An 18,258-nucleotide genomic window follows, 5' to 3' on the forward strand; every position below is an offset into this window, starting at 1 on the left:
AGTTTTTTTTTGTTCAAAGCTTTTGAAACTAGTTTTTAAAATGTTTTAAATTCAAAAATGGGATTTTATTGTTTAACACAAAACCAATTTTAATTGCTCAATTTTGTTCTGCCTAGCTGGTGGGATTTGCTTTTCTATTCATTTAAAAATATTGTTGATCAAGAATCAGTCCAAATTCAGCCAAATTCATCCAAATTCACCAAATTGACCTACACAATCAAATTGACCTAAACAATCAAAATGATAAAAATTTACCAAAATGGACAAAATAACAAAATTTACCAAAAAGACTAAATCGATCAAGACGATCAAAATGACTAAAATGAACAAATTGGACAAAATGACTAAAAAGGCCAAAATACTAAAACTAAAAAGACCACATTATCCAAACGATCAAATTACCAAAACGGCAAAAATGCCTAAAACGATAAAAATGACCACATTGGCCAAAATGATCAAATTTACCAAAACGGTCAAAATGACTAAAACGACCAAAATAGCCAAATTAACCTAAACAATCAAAATGACAAAATTGCCCAAAATAAACAAAAACACCAAAACGATCAAAATGACCAAAATGTCTTAAACGATAAAAAAATACCAAATTGGACAAAATGACTAAAACGGTCAAATTGACCAAATTCACTAAATTTACCAAAATGACCACACTGGTCAAAACGATCAAAATTACCAAATTGACCAAAATGGCCAATGCCATTTTTATCGTTTTAGCCATTTTGACCGTTTTGGTAAATTTAGTCCAAACCAAATGTCTTAAACGATAAAAACATACCAAATTGGACAAAATGACTAAAACGGTCAAATTGACCAAATTCACTAAATTTACCAAAATGACCACACTGGTCAAAACGATCAAAATTACCAAATTGACCAAAATGACCAATGCCATTTTTATCGTTTTAGTCATTTTGACCGTTTTGGTAAATTTAGTCGATTTGATCATTTCGGTCAATTTGACCGTTTTAGTCATTTTGTCCAATTTGGTAATTTCGGTCACTTTTTATCGTTTTGGATATTTTGGTCGTTTTGATCGTTTTGGTCTTTTTGGTCATTTTGGTCAATTAGCTCATTTTGGTTATTTTGGTCAATTTGATGATCAAATTGACCAAATTTACCAAAATGACTAAAACGATCAAAATAGCCAAATTGACCAAATTGACCAAAACGATCAAAACGGCCAAAATGGCAAAATTGACCAAAATGGCCAAATTGACCTAAACAATCAAAATTACCAAATTGACCAGAATGGACAAAATAACAAATCTACCAAAATGACTAAAAAGACCAAAACGATCAAAATGACTAAAATGAATATATTGAACAAAATGACTAAAACGGCCAAATTGACCAAAATGGTTAAATTGACTAAATTTACCAAAATGACTAAAACGATCAAAATTACCAAAATGACAAAATTATCCAAACGATCAAAATTACCAAAACGACAAAAAATACTAAAACGATTACTAAAACGATAAAAATGGCTAAAATGGCTACATTTGCCAAAACGATCAAAACGGTCAAAATGACCAAAATGATCAAATTGACTAAATTTACCAAAATGACTAAAACGATTAAAATATCCAAATTGACCAAATTTACCAAAACGATCAAAACGGCCAAAATGACCAAATTGACCGAAACGACCAAAATGGCCAAACTGACCAAAATGGACAAAATTTACCAAAATGACTAAAAATTGGACAAAATTTACCAAAATGACTAAAAATTGGACAAAATGACTAAAACGGCCAAATTGACCGAAATGATCCAATTGACTAAATTTACTAAAACGGTCAAAATGACTAAAACGATCAAAATTTCCAAAATGACCAAATTATCCAAACGATAAAAATTACCAAAACGGCAAAAATTACTAAAATGATAAAAATGGCGAAAATGATCACATTGGCCAAAACGATCAAAATGACCAAATTTACCAAATTGGACAAAATGACTAAAACGATCAAATTGCCCAAAATGATCAAATTGACTTAATTTACCAAAACGACCAAAATGACTAAAACGATAAAAATGACTGAAATTACCACATTGACCAAAGCGATCAAAATTACCAAATTGACCAAAATGATCAAATTGACTAAATTTACCAAAATGACTAAAACTATAGATATCCAAATTGCCAAAACGATCAAAACGGCTAAAATGACAAAATTTACCAAAACGACCAAAATGGCCAAATTGCCCTGAACCATCAAAATGCCCAAATTGACCAAAATGGACAAAATAACAAAATTTACCAAAATGACTAAAAAGACCAAAACGATCAAAATTACCAAAATGAACAAATTGGACAAAATGACTAAAACGACCAAATTGACCAAAATGATCAAATTGACTAAATTTACCAAAACGATCAAAATGACTAAAACGATCAAAATGGCCAAAATGACCAACCGATCAAAATTACCAAAACGGCAAAAATTACCAAAACGATAAAAATGGCTAAAATGCCCACATTGGCCAAAACGATCAAAATGACCAAATTTACCAAATTGGACAAAATGACTAAAACGATCAAATTGCCCAAAATGATCAAATTGACTGAATTTATCAAAACGACCAAAATGACTAAAACGATAAAAATGACTGAAATTACCACATTGACGAAATCGATCAAAATTACCAAATTGACCAAAATGATCAAATTGACTAAATTTACCAAAATGACTAAAACGATTAAAATATCAAAATTTACCAAATTAACCAAAACGATCAAAACGGCCAAAATGACACACGCAATTAACAAAATTTACCCAATTGGACGTCCATTTGGACGTTTTTAACATTTTGGTAATTTTGGTCATTTAGGTTATATTGGTCAATATCTTCGTTTTGGTAATTTTGGCCGTTTTGATTAATTTAGTTATGTTGGCCGTTTTGGTCGTTGTGGTCAATTTTGTCATTTTTGACGTTTGGTGGATTTGATCAATGTGTTCATTTTGATAATTTTGATCGTTTTGGTTGTTTTGGTAATTTTGCTAAAACGGCCAAAATAACTAAAACGATCAAAATGACCAAATTGATCAAAACGGCCAAAATGACAAAATTGAGTAAATTTTGTTAATTTTGTCATTTTGGCCGTTTAACCCTCTACAACCTAACCCCGCCTCTAGACGGGCTTCAATCTGAAAAATCGCCAAAAATCCATTTTCAACCAATTTTTGATCTTTATAAAGCATTGGAAAGAAGAACTCGTAAAATTATAGAAAAAATTTACGGCTGGAAGTTTGACTTGTTTTATGTGACATTGCCAATCATTTTAAAAATGTATTTTTTTAGGTGTCAACTTTGGCTGTGTTTTTTTACTAACATTTCCTAATTTTTTTTTTGCTATTTTTTTTGCCTCTACGCATTTTTGTACAATTTAAATGATAATGGTGCCATTCTAGAGCAGAAAATGTGAAAAACAAGCAAAAATTGAAAAAGTGACTGTAAAAACATGAAAAAATAGAAAGGCAAAATGTTATGATTGGAGGTGGTAGAATAGGCCAAATACTACCAAAAGCAAACATAAACTTAATAAGATAAATGCAAATTAAAATACTAAAAATAAAACAAGAAAAACATAAAACAAGAGAGGTAAAATTTTACGTAGAACAAAAGTTGTTCAAAATGACCTCCTAAACAGGCGAAAAATAAAAATTTTAGAAAAAAAATTTAGGCGGTAGAGGGTTAAGCGACCAAAATGACAATATTGACGAAAACTACCAAATTAACCAATGCAGAACCCCACCAAACAAAAGCAAATCTCTTCAACCAGTTTCGTTTCTACAAATTTAATTAGTTTCCGTTTGCGCCAACTCGAGAGAATTTTCTCCTTCCAACAATTGAAGCTCAGATTTCCCCTCGAAAATCGGATCCCGGTTTTAACATTTTTCACAAATCAAACTTAATAAAAAATCAACCTAAATTTCTCTACCTATTTACAACAGCAGTTTCACACTCTCCTCCTTCAGTGCGCGCCTCTTTTAGCTCCGTTTGCAAGAAAGTTTAAAATATTCACTACACATTTTCGTCCCGCCGACGCCCCTAATTTTCTTTTTTCATTCCCGAAAACCCGGTTCAACCGAATAAATAATCTTAAAAACATGGGTGGAAACCGATTCCGTGTTTTAAAACAAAAGTAAAAAAAAAACAAAAACCTTTAAAGTCAATGCGACGACGTCATGATGATCACGTCCGGTGCCGACTTCCGGATCGTGGACTGCCCCGTCGGATCGTGCTGCTGCAGATCCCGCTCGAGCACCACCTTCTGGTGATGCGGATGATGCTGGTGATGTTGATGGTGCTGATGGTGCTGATGCTGTTGCTGAACATCCGGATGATCGTCCTCGCCGCCACTGCCCACCCCAATCGAAACGCCCCCGCTGAGGTCCTGCATCTCAAACTTGTTGCGGTCCCGACTCCGATCGAGCGTTCCTCCTCCTCCTCCTCCGCCCTGGTGATGGTGGTGGTGATGATGGTGATGTTTGACCTTCGGCGGAGGAGGCGTTACGGAGGGCAGTTGCTGCTGCTGCTGCTGGGAGGAGGGTGGAGGTGTTTGACCTGGGACTCCCGGCGATTCGTAGCCGAACGTCGAGAAGCGTATACTGTTGGGGTTGGGCGATTGGGTCACCTTGTTCTTGAACACGGGCTGGAACAGGGATTCCCTGGGGGGGGTGGGAAGACGAATGAAAAAAAAAAAAAATAAGATTAAACTTGTAACATCCCCTTAAAAAAACCTCACCTCGTCTGACACGCCATGTCGCACATCCCCGCGTCCCCGACCGCATGGTAACTGCTCCTCAGAATATCCTGCAGTTCCTGCTGCTGCCGGATGATGTTCGCATCGTTCTTCAAATCTATCCTACTGCTACTGCTAAACATCCCCCTCCCCTCCACCACTTCCCCCTCCGCCACTTCCCCCACTCTCTCCACGTTCCCCACCCGGTCCTCCGCCCCCTCCTCCCATCGACGGTGAAATGACCTCCCGGTAGTAGCTGTTGGCCGCGTTCTCCAGCACGTTCAGCGGCGGTTCCTTGTCGAAGGCCGGCGGCGGAAACTTGGTAATGTCCAGGTCGACCGGCTTCTTCGTCGAGTGCCGGCCCAGCTCGTTGAGTTTGCTCTCGCGCGACTGCCGGATGTGTTCGCGGATGATTTTGTGGTCGCGCACGATCTTGCGGACGATTTTGATCACGAACGCGATCACCATGCTGGCAAGGAAAGGGAGGTTGGAGTTAGGTTCATGTTTCAAGTTTTGTTTTATTGTAATCTGTGTTACCTGCCAAAAATGAGACCAAATACGACCATGATGATCGTAACGTGTTCCGATTGGGCTTGGGCTTGTTTCTGGAAAAAAGGGAAACAAATTTAGATCACTAAATGAAAATCATTTTTTAACAAAATTAACAGAAATTGGCAAAACTGTCAAAATTGTCGTAGTTTACAAAATAATTAAAATTGTCAAACTGTTTATTTTTGAAATAAATTACTAAATATTAAAAATGTATAAAATTAACAAAAAAAAACTGAAATAATATAAATAAAATATTTATAAAATTGTCAAAATTTATAAATTGTAAAACTAGTTAAATGCTCAAAAAATCAAAATTGTCAAATATGTCAAAAATGTCAAAAATGTCAATATGTCAAATATGTCAAAAATTTCAAAAAATTCAAAAATTTAGAAAATTTCAAAAAAAATATTTTTTTATGAGAATGTCAAAAATGACAAAAATGTCAAAAAAGTAAAAAATGTCAAAAATGTAAAAAAGTCAAAAATGTCAAAATTGTCAAAAATCTAGATTAAATTTTCAAAATAACCTATCCCTCATGGGTTTTCTTTGCAGATAGGACCTATTGAAAATTGAATCTAGAAATGTCAAAAATGACAAAATTGTCAAATCTGTCAAAATGTCAAAATTGTCAAAATTGTCAAAATTGTCAAAATTGTCAAAATTGTCAAAATTGTCAAAATTGTCAAAATTGTCAAAATTGTCAAAATTGTCAAAATTGTCAAAATTGTCAAAATTGTCAAAATTGTCAAAATTGTCAAAATTGTCAAAATTGTCAAAATTATCAAAATTGTCAAAGATGTCAAAATTGTCAAAATTGTCAAAATTTTTAAAATTGACAAAATTGTCAAAATTGACAAAAAAGACAAAATTGACAAATTTGTCAAAATTGTCAAAATTATCAAAATTGTCAAAATTGTCAAAATTGTCCAAATTGTCAAAATTGTCAAAATTGTCAAAATTATCAAAATTGTCAAAGATGTCAAAATTGTCAAAATTGTCAAAATTTTTAAAATTGACAAAATTGTCAAAATTGACAAAATAGACAAAATTGACAAATTTGTCAAAATTGTCAAAATTATCAAATTGTTAAAATTGTTAAAATTGTTAAAATTGTTAAAATTGTCAAAATTGTCAAAATTGTCAAAATTGCCAAAATTGTTAAAATTGTCAAAATTGCCAAATTGTCAAAATTGCCAAAATTGTCAAAATTGTCAAAATTGTCAAATTGTCAAAATTGTTCAAAATTTAAAAATTGTCAAAATTGTCAAAATGACAAAAATGACAAAAAATGACAAAAAAATGACCAAAAAAGTCAAAGATGTTAAAAAATTTTAAAATGTCAAACATTTTAAAAATGTAAAAAAAAAAAATCAAAATTATCAAGGTTTAAAAAAATCTAAATTGCTAAAATTTAAAAAAAATTCAAACTTAATTTTTAAATAAGATTACAAAAAACAAAAAAAAAATGGCAGAAAAAAACTGAAAAAAATATCAAAAATTATTAATAAAATTTTCAAAATTTGTAGATTGTAAATAGATTGTTAAAAAGCCAAAATTGTTAAAATTCCAAAATTGTGCAAATTGTTAAAATTTAAAAACAAATTTGATAAAATTGCAAGAATTGACAAAAATGAAAAAAATAGCAAAAATTAAGTATCTTTATAAAATATAAATACAACAAAGATGAAGTGCAATAAGACATACCAGTTGACATGTAAAAGAAAATAAAAAAATAACAAAGTCAACAAAATCACCAAATTTCACAACTGCAAATTGAAATGCACAAAAATTTTAGAATTCTAAAATATTCTAAAATTCTGAAATTCTAAAATTCAAAAATATTCTAAAACATCCCAAAACACTAAAATATTCTAAATTCTTATTTTATCTAACAAATCTAAAATATTCTTAAATATTTCAAATCATTCTAAATATTCTTAAATTCTAAAATTCTAAACTATGCTTAAAATATATTAAATATTTTAAAATATTTTTAAATATACTTAGATATTCGAAAATATTCAAAAAAAATGAAAAAAAAAATCTAAAATATTCTTAAATACTCTAAAATATTCTAAAATATTCCAAAATAGTCCAAATTATTCTAAAATATTCTACAATATTCTAAAATAACCTTAAAAATTCTAAAATATTCTTAAAAATTCTAAAATGCTAAAATTTTAAAATATTCTTAAATATCCCAAAACATTCTAAAACATTCTTTAATTCGAAAAAAAATAACAAATCTAAAATATTCTAAAATTTCCCAAAACATTCTAAAATATTCTTAAATTTTTGAATTCTAAAATATTCTAAATGTTCAAAATTATTCTAAAATATTCTAAAATGTTCAAAGTCATTCTAAAATTTTCTCAAATATCCCAAAACGTTCTTAAATATTTCAAAATATTCTAAAATGTTCTAAAATATTCCAAAATATTATATAATATTCCAAAATATTCTGATATAATCTAAAATATTCTGAAATATTCTAAAATATTCTAAAATATTCTAGAATATTCAAAAATCATTCAAATTTTTTTAATATTCTAAATTTTCCTAAAATAATTTAAAATATTCTAAAATGTTCTAAAATATTCTGAAATATTCTAAAATTTTATTTAAAAAATATATTTTTTTAAATATTCTGTAATATTTGAAAATATTCTATAATATTCGAAAATATTCAAAAAAATCTAAAATATTCCCAAATTATAAAATTTGAAAATTATTTGACTCTTAAATTCTAACATTTGAAAATATAAACATTCTAAAGCTACAATATTTTAAAAAATCGATCGTGCTTGAGCTTATTTCTGAAATTAAAACGGAAACAAATTAAAATCAATTCATAAAATTTCATTTTTTTAATTGAAAAAAATTACCAAATCGTTGAAAAAATAAAGCATTGAAGCAAATCTATTATTCTAAATTTCTACAATTCAGATATTCAGACTTTCTAAAATTCAAAAACTCTTAAACAGAAGTTCCTAAGCATATAATTTAATAAATAATAAAAAAAAATTGAAAAAATTAAAAGCGTAAAATAACAAAACAATCAAAAATTTTATAAATTAAAAATTCTCAAAATTCTAAAATTCCAACAATTAAAAATCTTATAATCTTTTTGTAATTCCGTCGTGAAACTACTTACTTTTCCTGTCATTCTTGAACGACGAAATAGCCTACTTTTCTGTACCAAAAATAACAGAATCGAATAGCAACACTTTTCAAAATAAATGCTGAAAAGTTCTTCTTTTCAGCACTCAAATGGGCATGAGCATGAGCATGAGCATGAGCATGGTTGACTGCCAATGAGCTGCTACTCCGTTATTGACAGATCAGCTGAAGTTAAACAATAAATCAAAAATGATCAGGAGCCAACCATCCGTTCACTGTTTAACCCCTGAAGACCCCGACTTTATTAGTCAATACCAGCGCCCTCCCAAGAAGCCTGCAGTTCAACTAAAGGGAGGAATGTTAGTCCGATAGTTGAAGTTGCAGACTCATCAAGCACATAGTTTTTCGCTATATACTTGTTGATACCGCTTGAGACCGTTGAATCCACAGCATCTCCTTCAAGCATCACGTGATTATTTTTTTTTTGGGTTGGTTGGATAAGGTATTGAATTTTCGATGCCTCCCGAGCTACGACGCTATGGGGAGGACTTTCATAACAGACCCGTCGCCGAGCCTTCCGAGCAACGATGCTATGGGAAGGTCTTTCTGGTTAACACACAAAATCACTCACACACAGTTATTTTGCTCCACTATTAACTCAACGAACCAAATTGTCAGTGCGTCTTTCGTTCATTATATAGAAATGGCTTTTTCACCGCAAAAAAAAATAAAGCCTTATTCGAAAAATTTAAACACAATCCACCCGACGCCGTGCCTTCCGATCAACGATGATATAGGAAGGGCTTTGAAAATCACAAAAGAAATCACTTTTCACTCCGATTTTTTTTTACGACCACGCGCTCCCTTGGTCAATTATGCACTGATGACGCTGCATTTTCAGAGGGTATTTTTTTTTTCCTTACAGCACACAATACACGACAAAAATGCTAAAAAAAAGGCACAAACAAAAAAAATCACTTTTCACTCCGAATATTTTTCACGACCACGCGCTCCCTTGGTCAATTATGCACTGATAACGCTGCATTTTCAGAGGGTATTTTTTTCCTCACAGCACACAATACACAACAAAAATGCGAAACAAAAGGCACAAACAAAAAAAATCACTTTTCACTCCGAATATTTTTCACGACCACGCGCTCCCTTGGTCAATTATGCACTGATAACGCTGCATTTTCAGAGGGTATTTTTTTCCTCACAGCACACAATACACAACAAAAATGCGAAACAAAAGGCACAAACAAAAAAAATCACTTTTAACTCCGAGTATTTTTACGACCACGCGCTCCCTTTGTCAATTATCTCTTCTTTTCAGCACTCAAATGGGTGCTGAAAAGTTGAACTTTTCAGCACTTGTTTCGAAAAGTAACACTTTTCAAAATTTTTTGATTTAAACGATTTATTGACAAAAAACATGAAAATTTGACATAAAATTTCACTCAGTGTGTGTTTTTTGGAATTGCAAAAAATGTTGTATGGAACTCATTGCAAAACTTGATTTTTTCAGCACTCTTCGTATTTATCCAACTCGGTGAACCTCGTTGGATAAATGTACGACTCGTGCTGAAAAAATCCTATTTTTGCAACTTGTTGCATAAACTACTATTATGATACCAGATTAAAGCCCTAAAAATTCACTTTAGATAATAAAGTCATGAAAAAAATTGTTTGTCTTGTTTTGAATCACCGATTTTTGATAATTCTTTAATAATGGCTTCAAATAATTTGAAAATGTGTCCATCCAAGATGCCGGTGATTGAATATTGAAAAACTATATTTAGATATGTAACCAGCACTGTTACACTCAAATTTTACTGAAATAGGGTCGCAGAGCCAAAATTAAAAATAAAAGCCAAGAAAATAAAAATATGAAAAAATGATGATCGAGGCCGACATGTACTATAAAAATCAAAATCTAATAGTCTTTATTTTTTAAATAAAAAGTAATAAAAAAAATCTAAAAATTTAAAATATAAATCTGAGAAAAGCCAAAAATTCAAGGAGTTTTTTTTAAAGGTCCAATAAACCAAATTTCCAGTTTTTGCTTTTTGGGTGTTTTTGAAACCGTCTTGAGTCAGGGGTATTAAAAAACACCAAAATAACAAAAATTGAAAATTTGGTTTAATGGACCTTTTCAAAAAAAAAAAACTCCAGAATTCACGAACCATTTAAAAACATAATTCTGTTTATTTACAATCCAAGTAGCCCACACGTACCAAGCAAACCCCATAATTTCCCACAAATTCCCCTCCGCAGCGTTCTCCTCTCACCTGACACTCATCCTCGTCCCACCGGAACCGGCAGTTGATGCGCCCGTTGCACCGCAAATCCGCCGAGATGCAGGTCGCATCCTCGCAATCGTACTCGTCATCATCGCAAGCTACAATAAAAAAACATGCGATTAAAAAACCACGGAAGAAAATTTCTCCGCGCAAAAAAAAAAACTCACTCTCCCCCGCCGCCTTCTCCCTAAATGCAGTAAACAGAATCGAGAAGGTGCTGTTGATGGCGGCCGCCTCCGCAAAGAACCGGATGTGCAGCACGTTCGACTTGGACACGACCGAGTCCGCGATCGAGCCGCAAAAGTTTTTCAATCTGGAAGAAAGAAAACGTCAGTTTGCGGGGTGGAGACGCACGGTTCATCACTGCGGGGTAGGTTGAACCGGACGACTCCATCAAAGTGTGCCTTGGCCCTTTGGATTCGGTTGTCGGTTGTCAAGTAAAGTGCAAACAAAGCCTGCCTGCCGGTGAGTTGTTTACTTTGCCTGGCATGCTGATGTCATAAAGATTCAAAACTCTATCTCTCTCTTGGGGAGGGGACACGGGACGGAACTTACCTCGACGGCAGATCGGTCCGCTCGGTAAACACGTCCACAAAATTGCTCTCGCAGTCGTTGGGTTTTTCCAGCTTGAACTTTAGGAACGAAAGCTGAATCTGGAGGGAGAAAAAAAAAACGTGGTGAAAAATGTCAAACGAGATAAGCGGCAAATAAAGTGTGCGGTCAGTGTTCGATCCAAGCAAACACTGGCCTGGCCGTCTGGTCGTCGCAAACGTCAGAAACAAAAAAAGCATGGCGTCGTCACGGCCTACCGTCTGCCTGCTACTGACCTTCCATCCGTCCGGCACCGTGACCACCCACATGCAGTCGAGCGAGAGGGCGTGCTCGACGACGGTCTGCTCCTTTTCCCGGGGGACGTCCGTCCGGTTGAGGAAGCCCTCATGGAGGCCGGACACCTCGATCCGGCAGCCCTCGTCGTCGTAGATGGCTGTTTGAGGGGAAAGAAGGGGGTGGGGGAGAGAGGATGAAAATAGACAAAAAAATAGAATTGAAGCAGGGGCGTAATAAGGGTTTATGAGTATTGTTTTTAAACAAAAAAGAAATCCATTTTAAGGTGAAGCCGTTAATTATTTTCATCATTGAATTGATCATCACTTCAAAATGCTCTGTATTAATAAGAGTTGTTTATGCAACAAGTTACCAAAAGAAGATTTACATTTACAGATACATATTTTTTTGCAATCCCGTAAAACACCCTTTGGATGGAACTGTAAGTCAAATGTCCATGAATTTAGTCAATGCACCGTTTAAGTCGAAACAATTTTGAAAAGTATTACTTTTCGAAACAAGTGCTGAATAGTTCAACTTTTCAACATCCATTTTTTTAAAGTGTTTCTATTTGAATCTGTTGTTTTTGGCAGAGAAAAGTAGGCTGTTTATGTAGGCTAGAATGACAGGAAAAGTAAGTAGTTTCACGACGGAATTGAAAAATTGTATTTTTTAAGCGCGAGCCGTACATTTATTTATAATACGATAAATAAATACGATGAGTGCCGAAAAAATCAAGTTTTGCAACTTTTTTTGCAATTTCGAAAAACACATTTTGAATGGAATTTTATGTCAAACATTCATGTGTTGAGTAAATTCACCGTTCAAAACAAAGAAATATTGAAAAATTTACTTTCCGATACTAGTGTTGAAAAGTTCAACTTTTCAGCACTGGTATTGAAAGGTATTAATTTTCCATTCTGCTATTATTGGTGGATGGAATAATCGCAAAAAATCAATTTCGACCTTTTTTCACCCGCGAAAGAGAGAGGAGGCAAATCACGCAAAAGAAAATCGCATCCGAAATTCTCGAAGAAAATCAATCTGCTGGTGATTTTTTGTGAATTCCCTTGTCAGCACCACTTAATAATGGTGCAAGTGTAGTAGTGAAAAAGATGTCGCGCCGTATAATCAAGATGATGATTTTTTTAGATTCTTTCTACCGATCTTTCGTGCGCGATGCCATGCTCCCTTTGGATTTTTTCTCTTGATGAACGTCCAGAGATTTTCTTTTGATGATGATTATGTCATCGCTGATTGGTAGGGAAAAGTAGGCCGTTTTGTTTCTCTAGAAGGACAGGAAAAGTTGACAGTTTCACAGTGGAGTTGCAAAAATTCAATTAATGGAATTTCAGCACCAAAATAAAAATTATATAATTTTGTAATGGACCCGTGGGGTTTGTCGATTTTATACGGTCCATCCAAACCATTTTTTTGCATACATAAAACGACGCTAACTCCAAATTTTGTAGTATTCATTTAAAATGATCAAGTAATGTTAATTACCGTCAACAGGGGTGACATTGGGTCTGGGGGTGGGATTAGGAAAGTTTTTGCTGAAATTTGTATGACTCAAAATCACCCCTGATGACGGTATGTAATTTGTTCATTTGTTCAAATCGATTTTTCAACTATCGAATTCGGTAAAAAGAAACTAAGTGTGTTACAATCAACACATAGCATTATGTTATATGAGTAATCTTGAAATCTTTATTTGAAAAGGTCCTATAAACATAGGGAATCCCATGGCTTAGAGGAACTTAAAAAAACTCTAAAATTCTGGAAATCTGGTTTTCGACAAATCAAAAATTTGTGTAAAAATACTGATTTTGCAATTGCACAAAATCGATCAATTTTTAAAAGATTTTTTCATAAAGATCTTGAAATTTATCATTTTTCAAATTATCTTGAAAAATATTTAAAAAAAATTCCGGGTTTCAAATTTCTACAGAATTTTATAGTTTCAAAATCTATGAAATTTAACTTTTACTGTAAATATATGAAAATTTGATAAATTTGACAGCAATAAAAAAATCAATTGAATATTCGAAAATATTTGTTTTGAGAAGGGATTTTCTGATCGAGTTGGTGCCTTCGGCACTATTGTCGGAAAAGTTTAGGACTTTCCAGAAAGGGACCATCCATAAACCACGATGTCCACGCTCCATATAAAAAAGGTTTTTTTTAGTATGGAAATTGTGGGGGAGGAGAGGGTCTGAAATTTAAAAAAAGTGTCCACGTGTTTTATGGATGGCCCCAAAAAATTAGTACACGTAAAAAAAATACCGATTTTTTTTATTTTACTTTATATTATTCAAAGTTGATTTCATAAAAAACGTAGCTTTTATTTACGATTTTTTTATATGTTCTTTTGACACCTTTTACGCCTGAATTCAGAATGGTTCAAGTTCAGTACTGTAATCTGGGGGTGAATCGGGACAGCTTTTTCGCAAATAAAATAACAAAAATTATTTTTAGATGCAAAATTCAATATAAACACTAAAACAATGTTCCAAAAAAGTTTTTTTTACAAATTTAGGCCGTTGCAAAGATTCCGTCGCCCCCCCCCCCCCTCCCCCCTCCCCCCTCAAAACAAATCAGTGGGCAAAAAAATATTTTCCCAAAAAACTTTAAAATTTCCATGAAAATTGAAGTCTAATTAACTGAAAACAATCTAAGATGCATTTTCAAGAGTATTTTTTTGAAAGTGCTAAAAACACTGATTTTGAACATTAACAAACGTTGGGCTAGATTAGAATTAAAAGTTACTCTCAGTTCCCTTAAACATAAACAAAGATTAAATAAAAATACGTATTTTAGGAATCTATCTTTTAATTATAAAAATTAAATAACAAAATCGTTTTTTTTTTTTCGTTTAACAATTCATTTTGAAATGTCCTAATCACAAACCACCACATTGTAGGGTGGTTTGTATGGAAAATCCAACTATGCAAAATGGTTTCATTATACATAGGGAATGCTTCATTAACATGCAAAATAGATAGAATTGTCGATTTGGGAATGCATAGAGAATTACTCCTTTGTGAAATTTTCCAATCACTTGATTTTGTGGTCAAAGTCCACTAAGGCCGATGCAAATATTTAAAAAAGTTTTTGTCCCTCGGCCCTGGCCGAGGTCAAAGGGGGAGCAAAAAAATAAAAAAATATAAAAATTTAAATAACAAGCCATAGTCTTCACATTTAAACGAAAAAAAGTGTTTTAAAATGCATTTTACACTAGTTCAGTTGTTTTGCAATCATTAGTTTTCAAAAAATCTAAGATCTGACAAAAACAAAAATTGCAATGAAAAAAAAAAATTGCATCGAAAATTTTCAAAAAATCTTAAGATTTTTTAATAAACCCAAACATGCTAAAAATGATTTTAAACGCAGGAGAATGTATTTTAATTTGATTTCAGCTGGTTGCACTTGAATTTTCATTGAAATTTTGAAGTTTATTGTAAACATATTTTTTTGCCCCCTGATTTTTCGGGCCAATTTTGAAGGGGGTGACAAAAACTTTTAAAAATATTTGTACCAGCCTAAACATAAAAATAAATGGCTTATGGGAAATTCCCTGGCTGTAGAAAAAATAAACCGTTGACCGCTCAAATTAAAGATAAGTTGATGATTTTTCTCTTGGCGTTTTTTTTCAGATTGAATATTAAAATTTTCCATTTTTTTTTAAAGTAAATTCAATTTCTAATTTAATAATTGTTGAATAATATGATCACCGACAAATTTGACAACGAAAAACATCGAAAAGAAGACAAAATCTTTTATATTTCTTTGCGATTTTCAAATAAATTATGCAGTCACCCCTTGCTCCGCCCCTGCCAACCAAGCTAGGCTGCCCCACTAAGGTGTGAATAAACAGAGACCCAAGACGCGAACACGACACCTCTTTGGTGTATAATGAGAATGTCCCCGTAAGAGAAACCATTTTCACCTTTTCTCTATTGATTCCCATCCTCCTCCTCCCAAAACAAACGCGACATAATCTACTCTTTTTTTTTGTTGTGTCTGGTCAATCACAGGGGGGGGGGGTCCAACTCCTTTTCAAGCTAATAAGATAAGGAACCTAACTAAAAATAAGAAGAAACAAAATAAAGAGGATGAAAAAAAGGGACAGCGCCGAAGCGCTTTCGTTGGCATCTGTTTGTTTGCCACTTGAGTGAACTTCATCTCTTGGGATCTAGTAGGCGGCCGGCGGCATTGCTGCGGTTGCGAGCTTAGAAGGTGCTGACAAGTGCTTACTTTGGATTACTTTGATTGTTGCGAAAACAACCTTTCATTGATCGGTCAAGATTGTTGGCGATGAACACACACACAAGCAAGACGGTACACGAAAAGGTATTCCTTTGTTTTGTTGAGAAGGGACCATCCATAAACCACGTGGACACTTTTTTGGGAATCTGTTAACCCCCCCCCCCTCGTGGACAATTGTTCATACAAAAAAAATCTTTTTTGTATGGATCGTGGACAATCGCCATACCCCCCCCCCCCTAAAGTGTCCACGTGGTTTATGGATGGTCCCGAAGGTGAAAAACGAACTTTTCAGCTTGAAAAATGCGCAAACTTTTCACTGGACAGTGACGAAGCAGCGCCACCTTTGGTTTTTTTTTTTTCACCGTCAACTCCTCGCAAGAAGTGGCCAATCTGTCCAAACCGAACATAAAACCTCCATTAAACTCATGAAAAAGCGACAAAACGGCAGACGTGCTCCGACAACTGTTTCGCGCTAAATTACAACACGTTGTCCGCGGGAAGCATTAGCGTTAGCATTAAGAGGAAGAAGGAGGAAAAAAAAGAAACACCGCGCACCGGTAGTCACTCGTAAATAATGAATTGAAAGACTCTAAAGCTAAGCTCATTTATTTTACTTTTTCAACGTACGCTGACGCTGCTGTCCTAAACGAGATTTTTTTCTCATTTTTTTTCAACAGACAGACTTGGATTAGACCAGAGTCGCGTCTGTTTTATTTTCGATTTTACGAGCAACGAACGCGGTCGACGTCGACCACAACCAATTTTTGCCGTCTTGAAAAAAAAGTAATATTAAAAAATTGTCACTATACCCAGCCAACTTTACGCTCTCATAATGGCAATGACCAAAATGACGACGCCAGACGCCACCTTAAGGTGATGCTGCCAAGACGAAGAAGACCAAGCAGGCGACGACGCCAATTCAAACCGACAAATGAGACTAATTTTCCGCGCGCGCACCAAAAACAAACAATCGACTCGATTCACCAGAAATTGAGCGACGACCTTCGCGCGATCCCAGCAACCATCGGAAAAGTGCATTCGAGCTGTCACATTTTCGCGCGCGGCATAAAATGTCAAGAGTATAGTGAATGCCGCGACTGGTCAATGGTTGCTTTGTTGAAAAATACGTGAAAAATGTGCTATTGACACCCCCCCCCCCCCCCCCCCCCTCTTCCCCTTTTTCTACAGTGGGAATTTGGTAGGGAAAAAATACACGCACTGTCGTTTATTGGGTGCAAAAATAATAATAACATTAACATGGCTTTTTTCGTGAAATTGGTGGATGGCACGCGTAGGTCTTTTTTTTACTTTTATTGTTTTTATTTTGGCGTGAAGGTTTTGAAACGGGGAGCGGAAAACAATTTAAACATTGTTTAAAATGTGTTGATTGGAAATTGAGCGGCTATGAATGTAAATTTTCTCTATTTGCAAGCGTAAATATTTTTGTTATATGCTGCACGGGTTACTCAGAATTTCAAAATTATTTATTCATTATTATTATAATCAATAGTCAGGTTCTGATGGTAATTTCAAACATATTTTTGTGATCGCTTTTTATAAGCGCTTTGAAATGGGTTTGATTTGTCAATTTTGATGATTTTGTCAATGTTGTAAATGTCAATTTTGACAATTTCGACAATTTCGACAGTTTTGACAATTTTGACAATTTTGACAATTTTGACAATTTTAACAATTTTGATAATTTTGACAATTATGACAATTTTGAAAAATTTGACAATTTTGACAATTTTGATCATTTTGACAATTATGACAATTATGACAATTATGACAATTTTGACAATTTTGACAATTTTGACAATTTTGACAATTTTGACAATTTTGACAATTTTGAAAAATTTGACAATTTTGACAATTTTGACAACTTTGACAATTTTGACAATTTTGACAATTATGACAATTTTGACAATGTTGACAATTTTGACAATTTTGACAATTTTGACAATTTTTACAATTTCGACAATTTTGACAATTTCGACAATTTTGACAATTTTGACAATTTCGACAATTTTGACAATTTTGACAATTTTGACAATTTTGACAATTTTGACAATTTTGACAATTTTGACAACTTTGACAATTTCGACAATTTTGACAATTTTGACAATTTTGACAATTTGGTCAATTTTGTCAATTTTGTCAATTTTGACAATTTTGACAATTTTGACAATTTTGACAGCTTTGACAATTTTGACAATTTTGACAATTTTGACAGCTTTGACAATTTTGACAATTTTGACAATTTTGACAATTTTGACAATTTTGACAATTTTGACAATTTTGACAATTTTGACAATTTCGACAAGTTTGACAATTTTGACAATTTTGTCAATTTTGACAATTTTGACAATTTTGACAATTTTGACAATTTTGACAATTTTGACAATTTTGACAATTTTGACAAT

At 33.2% G+C, this 18,258-nt stretch overlaps 1 protein-coding gene across 1 annotated transcript in view; it reads right to left on the bottom strand.

Annotated features, from left to right (window-relative positions):
• Positions 1-4,138: 4,138 nt before the first annotated feature.
• LOC6048469 overlaps positions 4,139-18,258 on the bottom strand; it is a 123,445-nt gene continuing 109,325 nt past the window's right edge. The window contains 8 exon segments of the mRNA XM_038252072.1: positions 4,139-4,694; positions 4,772-4,911; positions 4,913-5,237; positions 5,306-5,373; positions 10,730-10,839; positions 10,909-11,054; positions 11,297-11,394; positions 11,569-11,726. Coding sequence (XP_038108000.1) covers positions 4,196-4,694; positions 4,772-4,911; positions 4,913-5,237; positions 5,306-5,373; positions 10,730-10,839; positions 10,909-11,054; positions 11,297-11,394; positions 11,569-11,726 — 1,544 coding nt within the window. The 3' untranslated portion in view covers positions 4,139-4,195.

Source organism: Culex quinquefasciatus, chromosome 1 (genome assembly GCF_015732765.1).
Source record: "Culex quinquefasciatus strain JHB chromosome 1, VPISU_Cqui_1.0_pri_paternal, whole genome shotgun sequence".
In the NCBI taxonomy this organism is placed as follows: domain Eukaryota; kingdom Metazoa; phylum Arthropoda; class Insecta; order Diptera; family Culicidae; genus Culex; species Culex quinquefasciatus.